Consider the following 23,850-nt stretch of genomic DNA (forward strand, 5'->3'; position numbering starts at 1 on the left):
CAGAAATCTTTCAGTCTTTCCAGAATGGCCTCGTCTTTTGGGGTGACCTTTTGGGCTTCGGCTGAACGGTTTACTGTGTCTACAAGGATTGTACCTAGGAGGAAGTAAAATACTGTCGTTAGGCCTTGGAAAAAATTTGTGTTTTCTGTTTCAGTCCGGAAAAAATTAGGGTTGGTAGGTAGGGATTTTCTTCTTTCTTTTTCTTTTAGACTTTGGTGTCATTATTAGTGATCCAACTTAATCATACTGTGTAACAAGTAAAACTTGCATGATGAGGACACTAATATTTCTAATTTCAATGTTGAAAAACTGATCGATTGTACTACATTCCATCACTCAGGTGTCAGATCATGGAGCTAGAAAAGGTCATTCAGTCCAAAAATTTATATCCCTTGCAGGAATCCACAAAAAAATCTAGGGTCTGCAGTTTTTTTGTAGGGTCGGTTGGGAAACAGGAAACACAACTTTGTTTTTTCCTAGGCCTTAAGGATGGGAAAAATTGTGGAAAATTGCTGGGAAATTATAATGTTCATGTAGGAAATCTACTATAATGTACAGTACCAGAGTGTTTACATTCTAATTCTAGTTGTCGTCCAACATAAAAAATTAGAAAAAAGAATAAAAATATATTAAGTTCTTGCAATGACATATTGTTGTTAGCTTTTTGCTCAGGAAAAGAAATAATCTTAATTTTTCCTCATTAAAAATACAATTTAGCAGAGGTCAAAAAAAGTCAATTTTAACTAAACAAGTTTCAAATTGTTATTGAGCTGAAATTATGTTGGATTTTTCTCTTAAGAATTACACAAGAGGGTCCTTTCATGTAATATAGACAAAGTAAACACACAGATTGTGAACATTTGATACTCATGATCAGGTGCATTACTTGATTTACCTTGGAACTTAGATCAATAAAATGCCTTCTATTTAACCTTGGCCTTCCTTTGGCCCTAACATAACAGCATTAGGACCAGAGTCAAATCCAGTAACAACATATATGGACATTATACATGGCACAATTGAACATTATCAAAATCAATCATACAAAACTTATGCGATATAATCAGAAAACTACAAAATCAATTTAACTGCATATCATGAAAGCAATAAATACAAGAAATATGCAATAGAATGATTAAAATCAATACTACTAAAATTATCTGATACTTCCATATCAAGATGGCTATAATGTAAAATTTCTTCCATTTCAAATACTAGACTAAGGCCACAGCAAGTAAATTTTATGGATGACATCCTCCACAGACCCCAAATCTAATGCGAGCGGGCGAAAAAAAAACAAGGCGGGCCGAAAAAAACAAGGTTCCTACGTTTTAAAAATCTGACTCAATCATTGTACAAATGGTTTTGATTCAGTGGGAACATCACATATACACAACCAGCATCACATATCACTGCATCAAAGTAAGAAACAAAACATTAAATCAGAGCCTTTTCTTGTCTCCTCTCTTTATAGTTATCTGCCATCCACCTTCCGGCATGACAACAGACATCTTTGCCCAATTTCGGCATGTGGACCACTGTCAGGGGGCAACAAATTTCTTTTTTTTTTTTCTCCAAAATCAGGCAAAAATTAATGCGCGCACTGAAGAATTACTTGCTGTGGCCTAAGTATATACATTGTAGTGTACCCACCCATCAGCAATGTTGCAAGCTGTTTGTCCATAACGGTAGCATCTTTCTCCAGAATCTTTTCTGCGACCAGAGTTGTACACGATCCGACCGTTTCAACCGTTTTCTCACATCCCTCGCTTTCTTCTCTCTCGTCCTTATGATGGTCAATAACCTCAACAACCGTTGACTCTAACTCCCGTTCTCCCGGAGCGCGTATAACGTTGTGGTCTACGAGAGTTAGCGCTAGTTTGCCCTGGTTGTGGAGCGCGGGAAGGTTAATGTCGTCGCGGAAGGTGAGAGAGTTTGTGGGAATGTTCTCCCGTGCGAGGAAGAACGTTATTTCAGTCCGTAGCGGGAGGTCATCGCGGGGGATGTTTAGGACAGGGACGTGTGCAACACTCGTGTCGTCTATAGCAGCAGTCTGGAAGGAAGGAGAAATTAAATGTTTTTATTGCTTTTCTTATGACAACACTATTAGCTATATAATTGTAGCCTTCATAAAATTGTCTCGGTACTGTAATTCACTTAGTCTTCACGGTAGCAAAATTGGAGAGAAAAGACAACTGATTTGGTAATGGAAATAATAATAAGTTCACAGTACAGACATACGTGACCATGAAAATTATATTGAACATTTAAGTATTACCTTTTAGTACCATGAAGAAATCAGGAATAAAATTATCTATTTTTTGTGATATACCACGTACGCACAATTATATACACAAGTTCAATCTCTAAGTTCAATGGATTCAATGATATTCTCAATACATGTATATTCTTCTTTACAAGGAAAATATTAAAAATAGGGTACAGTTACAAATATAACATACAAGGACCTATAATGGCCTAACACTAACAGACATTATTTCCAACTCTCACAAAGCATAGGACAATTTGACTGACTCAAAGACATGAACACTAAAGTAGCCTTAGATGTGTACACTGGTCAAAAACGAACACAAAGTACATTGTATATTAATATCAAACATACCTTGTGCAAAAAGAAGGCATAGGCCAAGGCTGAAACTGTGGAGTCCAGATCACAGGCTTCATTCCCCAGTACTACATGGAACCTGGAGTGGTCTTGGGGAGAAATCTGCAAAGAAGGATATATCAATGTCATCATTCAACTTTTTCAAGTATAAGTCAAATTGTTACAACATTTACCTGTATACATGTAATGTATCCAACTAAAAGGAAACCTGGTAACAATTTTTGGATTTCAATTCTCATGCCTTATAAAACAACCTTCAAGATCAAGGGCAAACACTTGGCATCACTGGCCTTCTCATCTATATTTTTGGTATCTACTGATAAATCTGTTTGGGGGCGTATCCAGATCAAATTCACTGAGAAAAATATTACGGTTACTGGTTATTATGATCATATAAGTGTATGAACCAAGTCTTGTAATCGTACGTTTTGATCATGACAATTCTATCCCCCCTCCCCCTCAATAATTTTTGATCAATCCCTAAGTTTCAGGCTCTCTCCCCTTCAATAGTTTTTGATCCATCCCTGAGTTTCAGCCTATCCCTGTTCCTGCCCCTGCCCCTCCCCCTGCCCAACATTCAGGTCATGCTTTAGTCCAAAGGCCAGATTGTGTCTGTAACTTGTTTGTCTGTAGTCTATGCACAAATGCATGGCCGAGCATGTGAATCCAATGGCATAAGAAGAATATGGAAAGGTCATTTACATGTAATACATCTGAGAATGCTACAGTGGGGGTCACTGGAAGACAGGCGTAGAATGTCCAGACTGTGCATGATGTACAAAATAACTAATAAACTGGTGGATGTACCAACCACTAAAAATCTGATACCAGCCCAGAAAACAAAAAGAAACAGTCATGCCTTCAAATATCAGAGTTATCAACCAAGAATTGAGGTATTCAAAAACTCGTATTTCCCAAGAACTATCCTAGACTGGAACTCGTTACCACCAAGCACAGTTGGGGCATCGTCACTAGAAAGCTTTAAAGAACAGCAATTTTAACTGTAATTTAGATCATGCATTAATGTTGACAGCATAACAATCTATTAAATATGTATTTACAAAGTTAAGATCAGTAATGATTTGTCTATTTTTCCAACCTGTTTTACTTCTGAATCACAATAAATGTTTCAAAAACAATCTATACCTGCTACCTGATCTGCTTAGGGTTACAGATTTAATATTCTCTAATCTTCGTCACTGACTGATTGATACCTTCTGTTCAAAAAATTAATTGCTAAAATTCTTCCCTCATATTATCATGATATTGAGTGATATAATGTAATTTTACGGTTGTACAATCATGTTATAACACTCAAAATTATGGCTTAGTACAAAAAATGTATTAGTGTAATAACACCAATATATCATATTGAAAGTACCTTTTTATCTTCTTAATCTAATAATCTCCAATTATTGTAAGCTTTCTTTCAAGTTTCTATAAGAGCTCAAAATCACATCTGTACAATGTATATGCAGGTTACTGCAGGTAAAATTGGAGCTGTGGAGGTATTTCTGATGTCTACCTGCACCTAACCTGCACTGGTCCTTGTACTGGGTATATGCAGGATAGTGCAGGTAAAATTGGAGCTTTGCAGATATTTCTGATGTCTACCTGCACCTGAGTCCATATCCTGGGTTTAACATAGATATATTGATGTATGTGGATTTTTATTTGCTGCATTCACTATAACTATGTAGTAAATATAATGTATCAATATATAAAAGAAATAATGGCAATGGCTTCTAAACGATTTTTAGCACTATCATCCATACTTCCCACAATTTGAGTGATGCAGGTAAAATTTGTCTGGTGCAGGTAATTAAAAAAAAAAGAGCAGTGCAGTTATGCAAGAAAAATCATTTCAAGTCCTGAGGTGACATGCAATTGTACACATTTCATGCACTTAATGCAAGAATACAAACTACACAATCACATATTATACCCCTGTTAGGGGGAAAGAACACTTATCACACAATTTTATGGTTGCATTATCCTTGGTTCCATTTGGCAGAAGTCCCAGAAAGCCACACTTGATGGGAGAGCCAAGTGTTCAGTCCCTGGGGACATAAGAGCTCTGTATGCTGTACTGGAGTTGAGTACTACAATCAGTCATTCTACACCACAATATTCTGGGCTTAAGTTGGAATTCACTTCGTCTTTTTCTACTAAATTCTAGCAACAGTTGAGGAAAGTATTTTTCTTCCTAGTTGTTACAGTTTTTCCATTTATCAATGCAGTGGTTTAAATAAAATTTTCAAATATTAATCCAGCCTTTTGTGTTGACTTCATGGCTGTTTTCATAGCATTTTTAGACCCGTTTTTATTTTCATTTTTTTCCGCCCTGTCGCTTCATAATCTTTTCTGAAAAAACCTGATAACCAACAAATTAAATTGATGTGGCCTTAGAATGATTCTTCAGGGCCACTGCTGGCCATATGTCAAGATAGCTAGCTAGTGTCACGGGTTGGTTTAATTGGCCAGTGCAGATTACATGCAGGATACGATATCAAAAGTACCTGCAGAGCTCCAATTTTATTACCTACACTAGCCTGCATTTACAGGTGGTATCTCCAGCCATTATTACATGTAATTGCATGCTTCATAGGGATATACATGTAAGCACTGCTATTAGTCACTCTACACCACAGGATTCTGTTATTGTACAACTGAAGGTGTTTTGAAAAGGACCATAAAAGAGCATTCACCAAATCTCCAAGCAGATACATAGAGTTTGTTGTACACATGCTTCGGAGGCATTTCCTACGACTTACTGGTAGTATGCATTTACGGGAAGCAAAGCATCAAAATGCTGTCTACTACTATAAATACATAGAAAATGCCTCAAAAAATATGCGTAAAACACCAAACCACATCTGCTTGGAGACTAGCAGTCATGCATATGGAAAAATGCATGCTTAGAAATGCACACCAAAAATGTGTATTGTAACTATCACATGAAATTTCTGATACTGAATAATTAATACAGTCTTGTGATATTTCTAAGTACTAGTATTACGTAACTTACAATATTGGCCTAAGCACACCAGTATATTGACCCTCATGGAACAAAAATTCCCAAAATTCTGACGGAAAATGGTTACTGGAAGGGCCCTGCCTGGGCTGATTTTAGGGTACCACCACAAAAAATAAAGGACTCATCTTGGGACTCGTTTCTGCAGTTTTGAATACCCAAATTATGAAATACTAACTGATTGAATGTGCTAATGTGAAGCAATACATGTATGTGTCAATATCATGAAGATTGCCTTATTCAGAAATTTCCAGTTTTGCTGCTCTGAAATTGCATTGGATGCCTTTAATCACAAGTGAGACAGAATCCTTAAAGGGGGCCCGCAAGCCCTTTTCCGTAGAGCATAATCGGCCGTTTTAATTCTACGTAGAGCGTAGACCGACCGCTCTAATATTTTTGCGTAGAGCGTATTCAGCGTTTTAATTCTACGTAATGCATTGTAGCCACTTGGAATTTATCGTAAAGTGTAATCGAGAGGTTTCAAAATTCAGCGTAGAGCATTGTCGGGACCCCCCCCCCCCCTTGCAGGCCCTCCTTAAAGTGCTTGACTCGAGGCCAGGATATCCTTAAAACACTTCCTTGAGTAGCAAGTTAAGTGTACGTGGAGTACAGGATTGTATCTGGCTTGCAGGGAAGGAAATCATGTCTTTGCTAAAGGCCATTTGTCTGTCTATCATCACAGCTACCATGTTGCTGCTGAAGTATTGGAATAATGGCCATACATAAACACATGGCTATCTCTAGAGATAACAGAGATAGCCATTACTAATAAATATTTGTGTTGTTAGGCTATGGAACTACATACGCACTTTTGAAATTCTGAGGGTTAGGAGATTATAGAAATGAAGTGCATGTGTATTATACTATATAATTTTATATATATAAAATAGAGATATTAGAGTACTTTACAACATATGGAGAGAATTTAACCTCCTTGAACATAGTAATACATTATAGGGCTCTAAATACTGTTTTCTGCATATATACCTGCATTATATGTGCACAGCTTTAGTTTTACCTGCACTAACCTGCATATGCACTTGAGGTATTGCCAGCTGTGTATATACATGTATGGCTAAAAAAATTAAAACTATTTCTTTTGGGTCATGTTTCCTATTATAATAATTGTTTGAATTATCAAGTAAAGTATTGTTATATAGACTTTCTTTTGACTATATCATATAATTGTAAATTTTAGCTAAAAAGTAGCACTAGATTGTAATATACATGTATGGCTAAAAAATTTAACATATTTCTTTTGTGTCATTTTTCCTATACATTATAACAATAATTCTTTAAATTATCAAGTAAAGCACTGTAATTTGGACTTTCTTTTGACTATATATAATTGTACATTTTAGCTAAAAAGTAGCACTAGATTGTAATATAATATACATGTGTGGCTAAAAAATTCAACATATTTCTTTTGGGTCATTTGTCCTATAAATTATAATAACAATTCTTTGAATTATCAACTAAAGCACTGTTATATGGACTTTGCTTATGTTGTAAATTTTAGCTAAAAACTAGCATTAGAATTTAGAGTTACATGCAAATTCTTAATACAGGAAATTCAGTTGGACTGACCTTGTAAAAAGGTCACATACACCAGCGAATAATTTGTCATGTATGCCAACATCCAAAATTCCATGCTATGCTAACGATCTACAGTTTCCTGAATGATTAATAATTAATAAGCCACGTAAAATGCCAGATAAAAACTGAACCATCCTTGTATATACATTGTCATTACATGGTTGTCCTTTTCTTTCTTTATTGTAGACGTATTTCAATACATGGACAGTATATTATTATGTTCCTACAGAAAGAAGTCATGCAATTAAAAAGTCAGGGCTGCAAAGAATACTTAGACTATACAAAACTCTAAATTTCCTAACTAAAATGATAGTAAACTTTAGCTGAACAGGAATAATAATTTGCCAACTATCCAATTTACTATTTTGTTGGCTCTCATCAATGGGGTTTGGAATGGACTATGAGACTAGGCCACAGCAAGTAAATTTTATGGATGACATCCTCCCCAGACTCCAAATCTAATGCGAACGGGCGAAAAAAAAAAACAAGACGGGCCAAAAAAACAAGGACCCTACATTTTAAAATTTTGACTCAATCATTGTACAAATGGTTTTGATTCAGTGGGAACATCACATATAATTTACAGCCAGCATCACATACCACTGCATCAAAGTAAGAAACAAAACATTAAATCAGAGTCTTTTCTCGTCTCCTCCCTTCATAGTATCTGCCATTCACCTTCTAGCATCTTTGCCCATTTTCGGCATGTTGACCACTGTCAGAAGGCAACAAATTTTCTTGTTCTTTTTTCAGTCGAAAATTAATGCGCGTGCTGATGTTATCCATAAAGATTACTTATTATGGCCTTAGTACAACACTATGTAGTCCACTGACTAGGGTAATGCACTGAGAAATTGGTGCCGTCATGCATATATTCAATGCAAATTTCATTAGGTAACAGCTTGTCCTACAACATCAATTCACCCACAGGACAAATTTCAGGGTTGTTTTGAGAAGATAATTACAATCATTTGTTCTTGTAATTAGTGTACTTCCTCTTAAGTAAAAAAAAAAACAACAGATGAATTAACTTGATTTTCAGGTAGACGAACAGTATTACGCGAAACATGTAGAGATAATTAACCATTCAGCTTCAATAGCGCTAGACTTAAAAAAAACAATGTTTTTACGTTATACCTTTTCTACAAATTATATGTCATGCCTTTGGACACAAGTCTGCAAATTAAGTATCATTGCAGCATGCAAAATACCTGGTTGCCCAGTTTCCCCGGGCAACCAAATTTTACTTGGGGCAACCCATTTTTGAGGCTAGGTAACCCAGTGGGCTACCTGAATTTTAAGAATGCCCCCACCCCCCCAAATCATGCCCACTTGGCTTGCACCACTGTATCTGGCAGATGCTTTTTAGTTTTAGGTATGATATCAATGGCTATTACTAGTATCAGTTAACTAAAGGCTGTTAAAATATTGTCAAAGGCTTATGTATGTAACATTACTTAATTCGAAGAAAGTAGTAACTTATACAATGTAGGTGGGGCAACCTAAAATTCTGACAGGCAACCTAATTTTTGTACACTGCATTGTTAAATTCATAATATCATATTGGGGACTCCGAGTTGGGATAGGTAGTATACTGGTACTATTATAGTAGAAAGAGTGTACAAACGTATATATTCTCACTAGTAAGTATGAGAAAAACAGAATTCAGTTTCTAATTCAAAGCCCAAAGTTATTCAGGCATTGCAACTGCCACCCACAGTCCACACTCAGCCTTACTGTTGACAATACAAACATGACATGGAAGAACGTTGTTTGCTTACGGTAACTCCCCCTTCTGTGCAGGTACCAAAAATTTAACCCCATACAGTATTGTTACAACCAGCAAAAACAGAAATATACAATTTAAGGAAGAAGAAATGTTTTTGTCACCATCAGAGACATAACTTAGGGGTAGAATACTGAATATAGCTTTAACGATCTTGAAATTATACTTTATATAAATCACATACGGATGTGACAAACACTTGAAAGAAATGTAAATATCACATGATTATATATAATATAGTTAATCATAGATATTATTTGCAAATATAAGGTGCAATGGTGCCATAACAAGATATTAATTCCTGTACTATAATATCATTGTTTTTTTTGAAATTTCTAAATTATAGAACTTCATCATGCAGCAAAAATTTTAGACAAAAAATAAAAGATAATACTTTTATTTAATAGTGATAGAAGATATTATTCGAAAGTTCTGTGATTACGTAATCGAAACAATACATTAATAATTAATTACTTTGTCCCTAAAAATTAAGACCAGACAAAATATGAAAAAGACAGCGAATAATTTTGTATCTTTTCAATTTAATTGAAGGTGATGTTTTCTTTTTGCTTCGCCCTCCCCCCTCCTTCACAATAAAATATCCATTTGTTTTGAAAGTTACGGCAATGTTTTCAGGACCTAAAATGGCCAGAAAAACAAAATATCTTTAGAGCTTATGGGGAAGACGTCATCGGAAATAATCCTTCTGCACAAAAAAGGCAAAAGCTAACGATTCCCAGCCTCGCCACTTGAACTTGGCACGAGCCCAGTGCCCTCGAATTTCAGACGACGTTATTTTTTTCCCAAGGAGGGCTGAGCAAATATAGAGAATTTTTCCTTACCGCGGCTTGCTTGGCTTTCCTCAGAAATTCTTCCATGGTTGGTCGTGTCTTATGAGCGTCTCTGAACGGTGGAAAGCGCTGGTAATTTCAAGAAATCATAGTTAGAAGGAGAAAAGTGGGAAGAAACCTCAGAGATACCATCGCATCACGGCGACTGCTCGACTCAACTGAGAATCATTTACCACTCCCCCTTACCTCGTTGCCCAATGACCTCATAAAAACGACACAACTTTCCATCTCTCTCATTACAAAACGAACGGCAAATTATCTGATTTATTTAATCCTTCTATATTAGGGGTTATACCAAGAAAGTTAGGTGGATATTCGTGTGTTTATTTTGTGAAGGAAGGAAATAAAAATGTCGAATACTGCACCCCGAGTAGTGTGTCCTACCGGGTCTCAGGTAAGATTTGACTTTTGACCTTTGGACCGGCCTGATGGAAAAGTACGGTCCGCTAGCAATATAACGGATGAACGACTAGAAAAAACAAAATATTTACTCACTCGATTTGGGAGTCTTGTAGAGAAGGAAACAAGACAGTAGAGGACAAAAGACAAGCTTAGAATAAGCAGGAATGGCCCTAAACGGGCCATGCCATTTCCCCTCTCTTCGGAAGGGAAAAGCGCTCCTGTTTCGATATGGTAGGGGACTGGCGGTACAAAAGCGCCCCCTATTAAGTAGATGTTTTACTGCATGGGATATGATGGCGATACAGACTTTAACCTTGATCAATGATTTGTTTGATATAGAAGTAGCAGTTTTAGTACTGAGGTCTTTCACTGATTGTACACTTTGTTACGGAAGTGCGGAAGCTAGTAAACGAAGAACTTTGCAGCTGGAATAATAAGAAGCACTCAGAAAGGGCGATTTGCCACTCAGTAATCAGTCTAATGGAGGCATGAAGGCAACCATTAAGCAAAGTGGTGGCTTGTTCATTAGCGCTTAGTCTACAGCGCGTATCATGACTCTGAGCTCTCACGGTTCATCATTCTAGATTGCTTTTTACCATGCGAAAGGAATGGAGTCAAAAGGCGTGCAAGTCTGATATGTATGCGCCATTCAGCATAGGTGAAGAGAAGGCCATGTTGATTTGATTATATGGATGACATCCTCTGGGAACCCCAAAACTGATGCGAGCGTGCGAATAAAAAAAGTTTGGCCAAAAAAAAAAGGTGCCTTCATTATGAAATCTACGTGGTCATGAAGGTTGAACAAATGACCGAGGCGAATAATCGACTCTTCAAATTTATTTCTTTACATTTTCGTCTTTTTCGTTTGATTTTGGCATTCTACGACATTGGTATCGTTTTCCTATGTTTTGTTTTAACCTACGGTATATATTTGCTCATTTTGCAACTGTTTTGTACGATTTACAGTTTGGTTGAAAACTTTTTTTTTTTGGAAACGGCCGAAAATTCATGCGCGCGCGGATGTCATCCATGTAATCAAATCAACATGGCCTTGTATGTAATGCAAAAGATCCAAAGAGTATAAACAAAAGATCGCAAGATTGAAACACAATACAGCAAAATAGTCCACTTTTATTCCTTAAAAATGCCCTTTCAGCCCATTCACCCCGAAAATATCCATAGAATTATCATTCAAACCTTAGCCCAGACGTTTATAAAATACATATCTTGCATATAAATACCTTGCATATAAATATATCCCATATAAATATTCAGCAATTGTTATACAACATTCTCTTAAAGCAGCATACATATATCTTACATGCAACATCTACAACGGATGTTGACGTCTGATTTCCACACATAAAATGCGTTTAAACATGTTCACTATGCAACATTAGTAAATATAAATACACTATTAGTTAGTATTATTCTATGCAGCCATATTCATTTGATACCATGGAACTGTCATATATTTGATGGCAATTTTCATTGTATTTGTGTTTAACTCATTAAGATAAAAGGATTAATATTACACTTTCTAGATGGTTTTCATGACAAAAGTTCCTTGTCTCTCTTAAAGTTTGCAATAGCTCGAAGTTAAATCTGTTTTAGCGTTACTATTACCGATGATCTATCACTGTTCAAGACTTAAAGATTCTTTTTCCCATTTTTGCACTAAATTTATGTATTAAAGCAAAAATTTCAATAACTTTGCAAGTTAATAATGGCGCAAACTAATAAGGCCCTCAGTTTAACACGTCATGAGGCCTAAAAATGACTGCACGTTAAAAAAAAGTCTAAGGTAAACAAACAAACAAACAAACATCTGCCTTCCCAGTTTGTGGTGAAATTAAAGGAAAGAAAAAAAGAAAACATTCTCTATTATCAAAACGTAAGCTATATAAATTAACAGCAAAAACATATATTGTGTAAACTGTTTAGTTCAATGCATGATATCTACCACTCTGGAAGATTTGACCAATCTCAACAATGTTATGCTAGGTATTGGTGCGCCAGCCACTTTCATTTTATGTTAATGCTATACTTTATGTCATCTTTATGTTTACATTTGTATTATGTTTTATGAGCAGCGGATTCACATAAGCACAATAAGTGCTTCCTATCCAATGCTCAAAAATCCATGTGAATAAAATAAAATAAATAAAATGCATGATATGATAAGCTAAGTCGAACTAAGTGAAGCTTCCGACGAAACCCGAAGACATTTCGGTAGCTCCTCGGTTAGAATCGGCTGGTACTGTGTGTCTTCCTAAGGTGGCCGAAGAAGCTTCGTGCCTTGCTCGGCTTTGATTCGCGTTCTTCTTTCTCCTCTTTAAGATCGTCGTCGGCTAGAGAGGACCGGAGCTGCTTCTTGAGCCAGGAGAGTGGAGCGCTCACTTTGGACCGCTGATGGTGGGACAGCATCTGTTCAAGGAATAAGGGTTCAACAATCTCTATAGATAGTTTATTGCAAGTACATGCCCGATGGCTAATTGCAGTTACAAACAACATGTATGAAGAAAGAAAATACAGTGGTATGTGAGAGTATATCTACGTCTAGCATGATACTACATGTATATTCTACAACATGCATGGTACTAGTTTTACTGGGTTCTTTGATTTTAGTAGTAAACCTGTTTTTTTCGTGGTAGGGAATAGTGGGGAAGTAAGGGAGCATTTTGGACACGGTGGTGAATAATTGTTTTCTGATGTCGTCATAAAATAGACAATTAGAGATGAAATAAATTTTGCCTTACACTGCATTTGAGGAGAAATATTTACAAATTCCGACAAAGGTAGACATAATTACACGTTTTTCAGTTATGTTCAAGTTCCTATATGGCATAATATCATATCCTTTATACTTCATTACGACAGTGGTAGAAATTGTTACAGCTAAAGACAATCATCATCAGTTGCAGTACTTTCCTACCTCTGTACTCTGTGACCTGCGTAGGTTGGACTCGGAGACCTCGGGCGGCGGTGGCTGTCGGCGCTCTCGGAAGCTCTCGTACCTCTTCGCCCCCCGCTCGAAGTGCCCCACCTTCTCCCGAACCTCCCCGAAGATGGGCGCACTGATCCTCCCCCTCCGGCGGGGAGGGGGCACGGGAGAACTCCCCACCTTCAAGGACAAATACAGTAATTTCAGTTTTGGTGTCTGAAGAAATTTAAACTGTTCTCCAAATCAAAAACGATATTAACTCACCAGAAATTTTCGACTGAATCGCTCAGTCTTCATCAGCTTTATAACCCAAGTGCTGTGGTCATGTGGCTAAAAGCCACGTGTGACGTCAGCACTGGGTCAAAGGTCGTCGGAAGTCGGTACCGCCCCCCGTCACGGTTGAGCGAAGGTTGGTATGCCCTGACGTAGATGGCTTCTTTCACCCCCCTCGCAAAGTAATCAGCACTTGAGCCATAAGCTGATGAAGACTGAGCGATGATATTACTTTTATTATATGCTAATAAACAAACAAACAAACAAACAAACACAAACAACAAACAAAACAATACCTCGTTGACGGACTCGAGGTCAGTGACCCCCAGGGTGGCCGAACTGCGCCGCTCGCCAGCCTCGTTCCTGGCCACCACTTCGTATGTCCCAGAGTCCTCTGCGCGGACGCGGAAGATCACTAGCGTGAATTCCTCCTCACTGTCCCGGATGAGTTTGTGGCGATAGTCCTGCCTGACCTCACGGCCGTCCTTCTCCCTGGGAAACAATACACAAGTCAGATGGATACAACCTAGTAACTAGAAAAGAAACATTTGCAAAGCAAATGCATGTTTACCTTCGCATACGGTCTGCTGTGTTAATTCTTACTCAAACACATTCACATACATGGTGACAGGAGTCTAAATCCCTCCTACTATAAAATTGCAACATGATGTAACCCAACACCAGTTACCATGGTGAGAGACGGTCTAATGAACCAGGTAAGAGGTCACTGTTTGGAGAAGAAGAAGAAACTGAGCAAAAAGAATATGTTTTCCTTCGGTAAACATAATCACTTATCATCAGGTAAACCAGGATTTCAGCACCAAGGAGAGCGACAATCGGTATATTTTCTTTTCCCTCTAGCTTGTTATTACTGAGACAAATCGCTTATCGTGGCCTCTACCAGCGGCAAAATGTTCCCTTAGTGCTGAGCAACTCCCCTGGCATATATTTGGCCAATTTCTACTCTCTAGCCGCTTCCTGAGGCCTGTTTTCGTACTGTGACGTACCTCTGAACCGGGTTTTCAGCACCAAGGACAGGGACAACCGGTATCTTGTCTTTTTCCCCGAGCTTAGCATAGCGTCTACCAGCGACAAACTGTTCTCTTAACACAGAACATACAACTCCCCTAGCATATCATCTGTCTATTTGGCCAATTTTTCTACTTTCCAGCCACTTTCCAAAGCCTGGTACCACTGTATCGGGTTTTCAGCACCAAGGAGAGTGACAACCGTGTTTTTTTTCTTTTCCCTCTAGCTTGTCAATTTAAAGACTAGCTATACAGATATCGTTGCAGCACATGAAATACATGGAAATTAGCTCTATTCCTGACTAAGTATACTGAATGTATACATTATAAATTGTTTGCATGTCCACGTTAAATACATCTTGTTTAAATCTATCTGTATCTGAGTGTATAGCCGGTATAACCACCCCTCGGCGTAACACACCGGCTTTGCAGACATGCGAAACTCTAGCGACTCTGTTACACCTAACACTTGTACATCTAACTGTATTAAAGTGCTGTTTGAAGCAATCTAGAGATGATGCCCCTACTGTACTTGGTAACAACGAGTTCCACCCTACGATGGTACTAGGAACCTATCCAGTGAGTGCACTATACATGACGACTTACCAGATGACCATAGGGTTGGGGAACCCTCCAATGGTACACTCCAGCCGCACTTCGGACCCCACCTTGACCATGGTACTGACCAGTCCCTTCTTAAAGAACGGAGACACGTAGTTCCTCAGAACGTCCGACATGTTGATTCCTGGCTCTTTTCCTAAACACGAAAACAAGGTGTTTTTTATCGGCACAAAGATTATATCATCAAGGGTTAAAAAAAGGCAGGAAATAAACTATATTTCCTTTGCAGCAAAGCGTGCAATAGTTCGCCAAGCAGTTTGTGCATTTGCTCAAGCCAGCAGTTTCAACTATATAAAATCAAAAAGAGAAAAAATGCAAAACAAAAACACAAGATTGCAGCATTTGAATAAGAAAATATGGCAATGGTTTACATATAGAGTACACTCCGAGTTTTGCAAGAATATGCTCCACGACATCATTATAAATAGAATCATACTTACCATCTCGAATGCTAGAAACAAATAACTGCAACAATTGTTTGCTACAAATGTACACGTTTGCCTTCCCTACCTTTACCATTCTACAGAAGAATAACTGACGGTACGAAGTGCTCATTGCACGCGATCTTTACAACGTCGGTCGTAAGTTGTCGACTAGAATCTTACATGCGATTGAAACCACTGTGTTCTACTGAAGTGTAGATATGTGTACATCATGTCTGACAGAGTGTTAGTGTGGGAGTGTGTGCGGACAGGGACAAGGAAGACCAAAACGAGCACAAACACACAACAGAAAACAAGTAGTTAGCTCTTACATTACAGATGACAGAGACAATATCGCGTCAGTACTAGTGGCAGTAGTACAGTTAGAGTTATCATATAGACACACAAAGAAAGATAGCTTAAACAAACGTGCACGTGCTACAAGAATTGAATCAAAGCCAGCAGTAGCTGTTGTCAATTAATCATTGCTAAACATAGTTGTTAATTTCATGTTTTCGTTTATATCAGGTCTAGATCCTTGAAGCGTTTGGGACAAAGTTAGCAGGTTATTTTCGTTGGCTGTACCACGCAGAATTGTGGTACATTGCACAAATATGCACGGCTAGTTATTCAAGTACATGTTTGTTTCATCGAAAAGCTAGAGAAAATCCGAGTGTACACCGTACGTGTAAGTCCTGGTGCGCTGTCACTTATGATGTCTTTGAAGTTGAAGGAAAGTCGTTTTTTCTGAGTGGAAGGAGAGAGCGCACGAGACAGGTTCTCCTCGCTTCTGGCCCGGGTCCGCAAGCGGCTCCGCCTTCCTGTGTGTACAGTACCACATCCCCACTTGGTTAAACCCAACACCAACCAACGTCATCACAGTGGGCAGTTAGGTACCGCGCGCGCGCGCCCTCTTGCAACAGAGCGCAGTACTACAGTCAAATTTCGAAGGTGGAAATTGACGTTAACACTCAACATAGTCCGTTCAAAAAATGTCCAAACGCTCACAAAGATAGCCGGGTACCTAACTGGCCCCATGGCTGTTGTGAGCAAAACAAAGTTTAACCACAATCAAAAAGTGCTTGCTGCAATTTTTTGTGTGGATTTTACTGATATAATATGGGTGGCAGTAGAGAATTCGTGCAGTGGAGGGCTTTCTTTCATGCTTGCCCTTGCAATGAATAAACCTTGGCTACAATTCAACCTTCATTTGCGTGATTTGAATGATGAAAGCCTGATGTTAAATGGTGATGCTGTGTAAGGGAATGGAGTGCTGGCATGTTATCTATGGTGACGCCTTTTTGGTTAACAAAACTGGAAAAAAAGGAGGCCTCAAAACCTAATAAATGCCGTCGATGACGTTGATAGTAGTTTTGAACCTGGGAACCTGGAAGATCTGCAGATCAGAAGAAAATCTATGAATAAATTTGAATCCTAGACCGTTGGCTCGTCCAAATGAAATGTCCACAAAATACTTTACCTATCTCTCTACCCGTCCTTGCTTTTACTAGCTGGATAGTACTAGCTCCTAGTCACATTCTACTTCTTGAAATATATGCAAGCTTCAATATATGTACAATACACTGCATTTAGAAGCCGCATGTGAGTTTTAAGCATTATTCTTGTGGCCCCTGGACTTGCAACGGTCGAACTTTTAACTACAAAATCTCCAAGCAGATCTTTTTGTGGGGAAATGCACACAGACTGGCCAATTTGATACCGTCTTACCCCCACCAAAAGATCTGCTTGGAGATTAGTAGGTCGAAGGTTTCTATTGTGCTCGGCACACAACATGGACGCAGGAAAAAGTGTTAGTAAAGAATGAAAAGTCGAGGAAAAAGGAAGCAGGGAATCGCAGTGTGGAGAAGATACACTTTTATTAGAACGAGAAGAAAATACACAAACACCGGAGCAGAATAACACACAGAGAAGTCACCATCACCATTTTGTTTGTCACCCCCAAATGAACCCAACCGCCATATTGTTATGGAAGCCCCTCACCGATTGGTTGGATGGTTGCCATGGTAACAGTTCTTATTCCCATGTGTCCCGGATGTAATGCATGTCTACGAATGGCGACTAAAAGCTATGGCTTGACATGAAATAAGGCACTACATAGTCTAAGGCACCGTATTCTAAGGCAACAATCTTAGCGTTAGGCAATGCATTGACTAGCCTGAAGCGTTGTATGCGACGCACTACATATATTCTACACAGCAAAAGCCCAAAACCCTCCGCACCTTGCCGAACAACTATCACATAGAAGAAAATCAGACAAGGTAGCTCTTCTAAACCCCACCCGAAGTTTGTCAATCGGGTCCTAAGTAGTGCAATTTGATAGTCTCGACGTTATACTACTTGTATACAGACTCGGACCATTACCAACTCGGCCCATCTCACATCTGGTCAACTCGGCCCACCCCCCTGGTCAACGGTCAACTCGGCCCACCGCCCTGGTCAACTCGGCCCACCGCCCTGGTCAAGTAGGCCCAACCACCAAATTTTTTCTCAATAACAAATACAGCCAAAACACCCACCTTAATTCTAAACAACAGTCTCATGACTCTATAGCCTTCTTTTCTCTCTTTTGAACTCTTTTCTCTCTTTCCAACCCTGCTCTGGTCGGGCCGATTTGACTGGGCAGAGCTGGCAATGGTCCGTTTAGGGAAACATTATGTCATGATGCGCTCTTTAAATATAAATGACTTACCTAATTTCTAAACATTTACACGAAGAACCAAACTTTGGTCCGCACCTTTTTTCTTCATCAGACTTACTTTTGGAGTCTTTCAACGCAAGGTATCGTGATTATAATTTAACTACCTTCATAAATAAGTAAAATACTGCTAGCGTATGGAGTTTTTACGCTTTTAAAAAACTTATAGATCTATAGTATCAGCATGGAAGTTCATCTGAGTTGGTAAAATACATGAAAAAAAAATCAAACTGTTCTCCAAATTAATTCACCAGAGCATACCAACCTTCACTCAACCGTGACGGGGGGCGATACCGACTTTCGACGAACTTTGACCCAGTGCTGACGTCACACGTGGCTAAAAGTCACGTGTCCACAGCACTTGGGTCATAAAGCTGATGAAGACTGAGAAATTCAGTCGAAAATTTCTGGTGAGATAGTTTCTTTTTAGGTTGGAGAAAAAACAGTTTAATTTTCTTCACAGATCTATAGAATCGTTTATTTTCTACACTACGGTAATTCTGAGAGTCCCGGAGCCCCGGCGATCGGCTGTACCTTCGGGCTTGGTCGTGAGTTCGACGCCTCTGCTCGGGCGACTGATGCCGTCCTTCGTCACCCCTCGGACGTAAAACTTGTACGTCGTGTCGGCCTCCAGGGCTGGGATTCGGCAGAAGGTCGTACTGATGTCGGATAGAGTCTGGTAGTTGTAGTTGTCGGTGACTGCAGGGCCGAAACTGGTGGCATACAGAACCTGGTACGTTCTGAACGTGCTGAGGGTAGGAGTGGTCCAGTACAGGGTGATGGAGTCGCTTTCTATCTTACACTTGTCCGACAGGATTTCCGGGCCTTGGGATTCTGGTGGAGAGAAGGAAAAAATTAGTGACACTTTTTGGCGATGCCTCAGGGGGGAGCCTGAGTATGAGTAGCGAAAAGCGAACACACCGCCGTCGCTATGGCAATGTCTTTTTACGTTGCAAGTCTTGTTTGGAGCATGGGTTCACTGTAGCCTGTGTTCCATCCGGATTTTGGCTCAGCAAATTTTTCGAGCGTTGCGGAGCCAAAATCCATATGGTACCCAGGCTAGGTTCATTGATGGTTGAGCAATATTGTAAGATGGAAATATGCAAGATTGCAAAAATAAACATTTTGCCTTATGTTTAAGAATCTAAACATTATTGGTTTTAATCGTAATCTATTTCTAATGTTTTTATAACTGAAATAATGCGTGAAAGTCAGCGATGTACGATATCATAACATGAAATGTGGATTGGGGGACAGCAAGCATATAGCAAGTTAGCAACAATATGGTATAGTGGTGAGAAATGTATACGAAATATTCCACAAACACTTGCATTGTATCTAGTTCAGATGTCACACAGTATAAATATCTAATGAAACAAAAAAAAGATATAATGTTAACGTTAATTACATGATGCTGACTTGGCTTAATGATATTACGGCCACAACACAAAAATAGGATAGCTTTAGTATGAGCTGTTAACAATTGTCATCCACAAACTTGTCATTAACGAATGTTTCGTGTTGTATACAAGAACAAATTAGTTGTTCTGAGTGAATTCATGAAGAGCACGCATGTGTCGAGTACTCACATATGACATGGTAATATAGGTATGTTCGAAAGAGCTCTGTTCGCAAGAGCTCTGTTCGAAAGAGTTCGGTTCGAAATAGTTCTGAATCTGCAAAAGTGAACATGGAAAGAGAAGATAGAAAGGATACCAACACAAGAGAAAGAAAGCAGCAGCAAAACAATATGAAATGGAAGCAACATTGCGAACGCATACGAAGTTACAGCCTGGTTACCAAACCTATTATAGCTCCCGATTCCTACACCCTCTCTCTATTTGCGGAAAGGATGTAGGAATCGGGAGCTATAATAGGTTTGGTAACCAAGCTAACGAAGTTACACCAAGCATAATGAAATGAAAAGGTGGAAGCGAATAATATATTTTCACAATATGTACCCTGTGTGCCAAACTCGTTTCGGGCCGATAGCTGTTCCCTTCGGCAGCCAATAGCACTTCGACCGCCTGTCGAAAATTACCGCTACGGGGGAGTCTAGCCCGGGGGGAGTTTGGCTTGCCCTACAACCCAAATTCCCCTCGGGCTTAACTCCCCCGTAGCGGTAATTTAGGTAGGCGAGCGAAGTGCTCTTGGCTGCCGAAGGAAAACGGCTAGCGGCCCGATACTAGTTTGGCACCCAGGGTACACAATATGCAATACGAGTGAAATACTATGGTGAATGGACTACTGACCTTTTACTCTCAGACTAGCAGTAGTTTTGTTGCTGCCACACTGACACGTGTATTCAGCCACGTCCTCTTTACCACAGTTGTTTACGATCAACCTTGGGGACAAAATGATGTAGCAAACAGTTATAGTTGCTCTTTCACAGTATTTGCCTCACCAATGCTTTATGATGTATGGCTAAGAGGTTTTCAGGTAAACACAATACGGTTTAAGGCATATCATTCAAGTTGTCCTTAATGCATGGTTCAGAGAACAGAAGTGAATTCAAAACGTGTCTTAATCGACGAATTCAGTATATAGTAGAGGGGATTCATTCCTCAAGTTATTCAGATATGTAATCATACATTGCCTATGTCAATGAGGTACATATACAGAAACATTTGCTATTGCTACAATGTACTTCCAATGAAGAACAAAATTATCGACAGATATCACTACGCCACGTTTCCAAAAGCTTCTGCAATTAATCATGTGCAAAGATAGCACAAAGATATAGATACTGTACAATGGCTAGTATTGACTACCAATCTACAATAATGGTCATTGACAGCCATAGCTGTTACAAAGTGTTTCCAATGACGAGCAAAAATATAGACTGATATCTTAAAAGCTTCTGCAATCATGGTAGCACAAAATATTTTGAACCCTGAACGCTGCATACCTGTGTGTGACGCCGTCCTCCTCTATTTTGTACTTTGCGCTGCAGTGGATCTGTACGCTGTTCCGTAACCACTTCACCTCGGCTTTAGGAGCGGACAGCTGGCACTCGAACGTCGCCGTCTCCTTGGAGAACACCTCTTCGTCACGGAGAATCTTCTGAAACTGGATCCCGCCGTCGTCTGTGATTGGTTGGTTCAAACGAGAAAAGGACTAACGTCATCAAGCTTCTACATGATCAACTCATTGGTGAAACTCAGAGCTGACAGGAGGCGCCACAGACTATCTGCAACCTATGATCCACTGCTCACGAAGTCAATAGGTTCTTTAGTCTATGGGATAAGTTCACCCATATAATCAAATTAACATGACCTTATTATGTTTACCGAAGAAAAACATATTGTTTTTTGCATTATTTTCTCTTTTCTTCTTCTCCAAACCAATAAGGTCAATGACCTGAACCAGCAGTCTGTCACCATGGTAACTGGTGTTGGGTTACATCATGTTGCAATTTCATAGCAGGAGGGATTTAGACTCCTATCTGACCATATATATGAATGTGTTTGAGTAATAATTATCAGAGCAGACCATATATGCGAAGGTAAACATTATGCATTTGCTTTGCAAATGGTACCTTCCTAGATTAGAAAGCTTTGTCTAGTTTTTTTTTGTTTTACCTGGAGGTGACGTGGCTATGACCACGCCTCTGCTGATCCCGGCCTTATCCACCGCTCGCACGTAGAACTTGTACTTGGTGTCCGGCTCCAGGTTACTCACGGTGCACTGCCGCTCCTTCACTCCGGATATTGTCTTATATCTAAAGGAAGGCAACAAACAAGGTATTAGAGAGTCTGTGTTTAACAAGCAGTATCTAATGGCATGCAGGTGAAATGCAGTGATTTGCTCTTGTTGACATGGTTACACTACATACATATACAAATCAAAATGTTGGTTAAACTATATGTGCATGATGATGACCACACATGAATCTGATTTTATTAGCATATTACCCATATTACTATATATGATGTTGCCTATCTCTTTGCATAAGTTGTGTTTACAATATTTTGCTTTACAATACGTTAAATATCACTTAGAAGCTCGCTTGGCATAGTTATCGATATCTGCACATCTGGATGTACTAAGGTATGTAGCCTTATCATGCTTATGATACTTGAGTTCATGATATTTTTTAGCCTCACGATATTTGAGAACAAGAAAAGACAAGAATCATGTATCCTAGATATAGATATGCACAGAATAGTTATCATACCATAAGTGTCTAACTTATTGCACTTAGCTTCAGTTGGACATGAGTCTGCAATAAACGCCATTGCCATTGTCATTGTTCTACTCTACACATAACGGATCCAGACGCTGACCTTCCGGAGCTCTGTCCGTAGAACTTGGCGTACAGCACGTGATAGACGTCACCGTGGGACGGGTCAGGGTCCTTCCACACCAGCGTGACGGAGTGCGGCGTCACCGTGCTCTCATCCGGGATGATCTCCGGCGTGCCTGGGACTGAGTGATTTAGGGCTAGAGTCACAAGACAGTCGCTTTTTATTTTCGCCGAAGGAAAACATTGTTTTTGCTACGTTTCCTCTTCTTCTTCCGTTCCAAACACTGACCTCTGACCTGGCCAATTACCTGATTTGTTGACGTCTCTCACCATGGTAACTGGTGTTGGGTTACATAATGTTGCAATTTTATAGTAGGAGGGATTTATACTTCTGTTTGTCTGCTGTTGTTCTACACGGGACAGGTACATAGACGTGTGCTTTGCCAATGACCCTTTTCATATAAAGAAACATTCTTCTTGATGTGACAAGTTAATAGAGTCAGTGTTTAGACTACTACCTCTCTGGATCGTAAGTCAAGAACTTGCTACTGACTCTAAACACTGCACATCATGGTTTGATTCTGCGAAAGCAGCGATTCTGGAAATGGGTTTTCTGTATATGCAAAATGTAGCTGATGAACAAGTTTGTTAGAGTTTTCAGGGCCAGGGGGCAAGGCTAAAACAGTTTGGAAATGATAATCAGCAGATTGGCACTATGTTTATGTAGCTGCTTTGACGTCCAGATATGGCAATCCATGTTGTTAGATCCAACTACACAATACAAATGTTATTCATAGGAGAGAAAAATCACACCATGAACACCAGTTACAGCACACTTTAAGATCTCAAGATTGGTTTGGTAAAAAGGAAATGTTATTAACACAGAAACACAACTGCCGTTAAAGAAAAGAGTTGTAGGAAAAAGAAGACCAACAGAAGCTCCAGACACCTCTAGTTGTAGAAGGAGGCACTTTATTCTGAAGAAGTCATGGTCACAAGAAATGTTACAATCTTAAGAACTGTTTTAATGGTAATGCTTAAGCTTGCTTCTGCCATGCACCCAGGAATGCCCTGATGTATATGTACGTACACTCATGTGCGTGGGCACAGCTTAAGCTTATGTCATTTTGTATATATTTTCCCTGTCTTCCAAATTTCTTGAAATAATACGTTATGGCAGGTATATATGCTGCTTTAGGGCAAAATTATTAGGTTTGTTTTTATCAATATATGGACTGACCGTACCTGAGTTAGCATGATTTCAATCAATTTCCTCAAATTGTACACAATAGTTTATCGTTAAAC

The 23,850-nt window shown here is 39.1% G+C and overlaps 2 protein-coding genes across 2 annotated transcripts in view; both read right to left on the bottom strand.

The window, feature by feature from the left end:
- Nucleotides 1-10,046, bottom strand: part of LOC109468357 (mucin-17-like) — a 21,158-nt gene extending 11,112 nt beyond the window's left edge. The window contains exons 1-4 of the mRNA XM_019766606.1: nucleotides 9,885-10,046; nucleotides 2,624-2,728; nucleotides 1,654-2,053; nucleotides 1-94 (exon numbers count right to left, since the gene is read on the bottom strand). The exon at nucleotides 1-94 is cut by the window's left edge and continues 36 nt beyond it. Coding sequence (XP_019622165.1) covers nucleotides 1-94; nucleotides 1,654-2,053; nucleotides 2,624-2,728; nucleotides 9,885-9,920 — 635 coding nt within the window. The 5' untranslated portion in view covers nucleotides 9,921-10,046. The remainder of the gene's footprint in view (nucleotides 95-1,653; nucleotides 2,054-2,623; nucleotides 2,729-9,884) is intronic.
- A 2,483-nt stretch (nucleotides 10,047-12,529) lies between these two features.
- Nucleotides 12,530-23,850, bottom strand: part of LOC109468813 (muscle M-line assembly protein unc-89-like) — a 22,800-nt gene continuing 11,479 nt past the window's right edge. The window contains exons 15-22 of the mRNA XM_019767153.1: nucleotides 21,208-21,385; nucleotides 20,552-20,643; nucleotides 18,834-19,133; nucleotides 16,270-16,404; nucleotides 15,147-15,297; nucleotides 13,809-14,004; nucleotides 13,231-13,419; nucleotides 12,530-12,722 (exon numbers count right to left, since the gene is read on the bottom strand). Coding sequence (XP_019622712.1) covers nucleotides 12,540-12,722; nucleotides 13,231-13,419; nucleotides 13,809-14,004; nucleotides 15,147-15,297; nucleotides 16,270-16,404; nucleotides 18,834-19,133; nucleotides 20,552-20,643; nucleotides 21,208-21,385 — 1,424 coding nt within the window. The 3' untranslated portion in view covers nucleotides 12,530-12,539. The remainder of the gene's footprint in view (nucleotides 12,723-13,230; nucleotides 13,420-13,808; nucleotides 14,005-15,146; nucleotides 15,298-16,269; nucleotides 16,405-18,833; nucleotides 19,134-20,551; nucleotides 20,644-21,207; nucleotides 21,386-23,850) is intronic.

The sequence above is a fragment of the Branchiostoma belcheri genome, unplaced genomic scaffold, assembly GCF_001625305.1.
Source record: "Branchiostoma belcheri isolate BF01 breed outbred unplaced genomic scaffold, Haploidv18h27 scaffold2, whole genome shotgun sequence".
In the NCBI taxonomy this organism is placed as follows: Eukaryota; Metazoa; Chordata; class Leptocardii; order Amphioxiformes; family Branchiostomatidae; genus Branchiostoma; species Branchiostoma belcheri.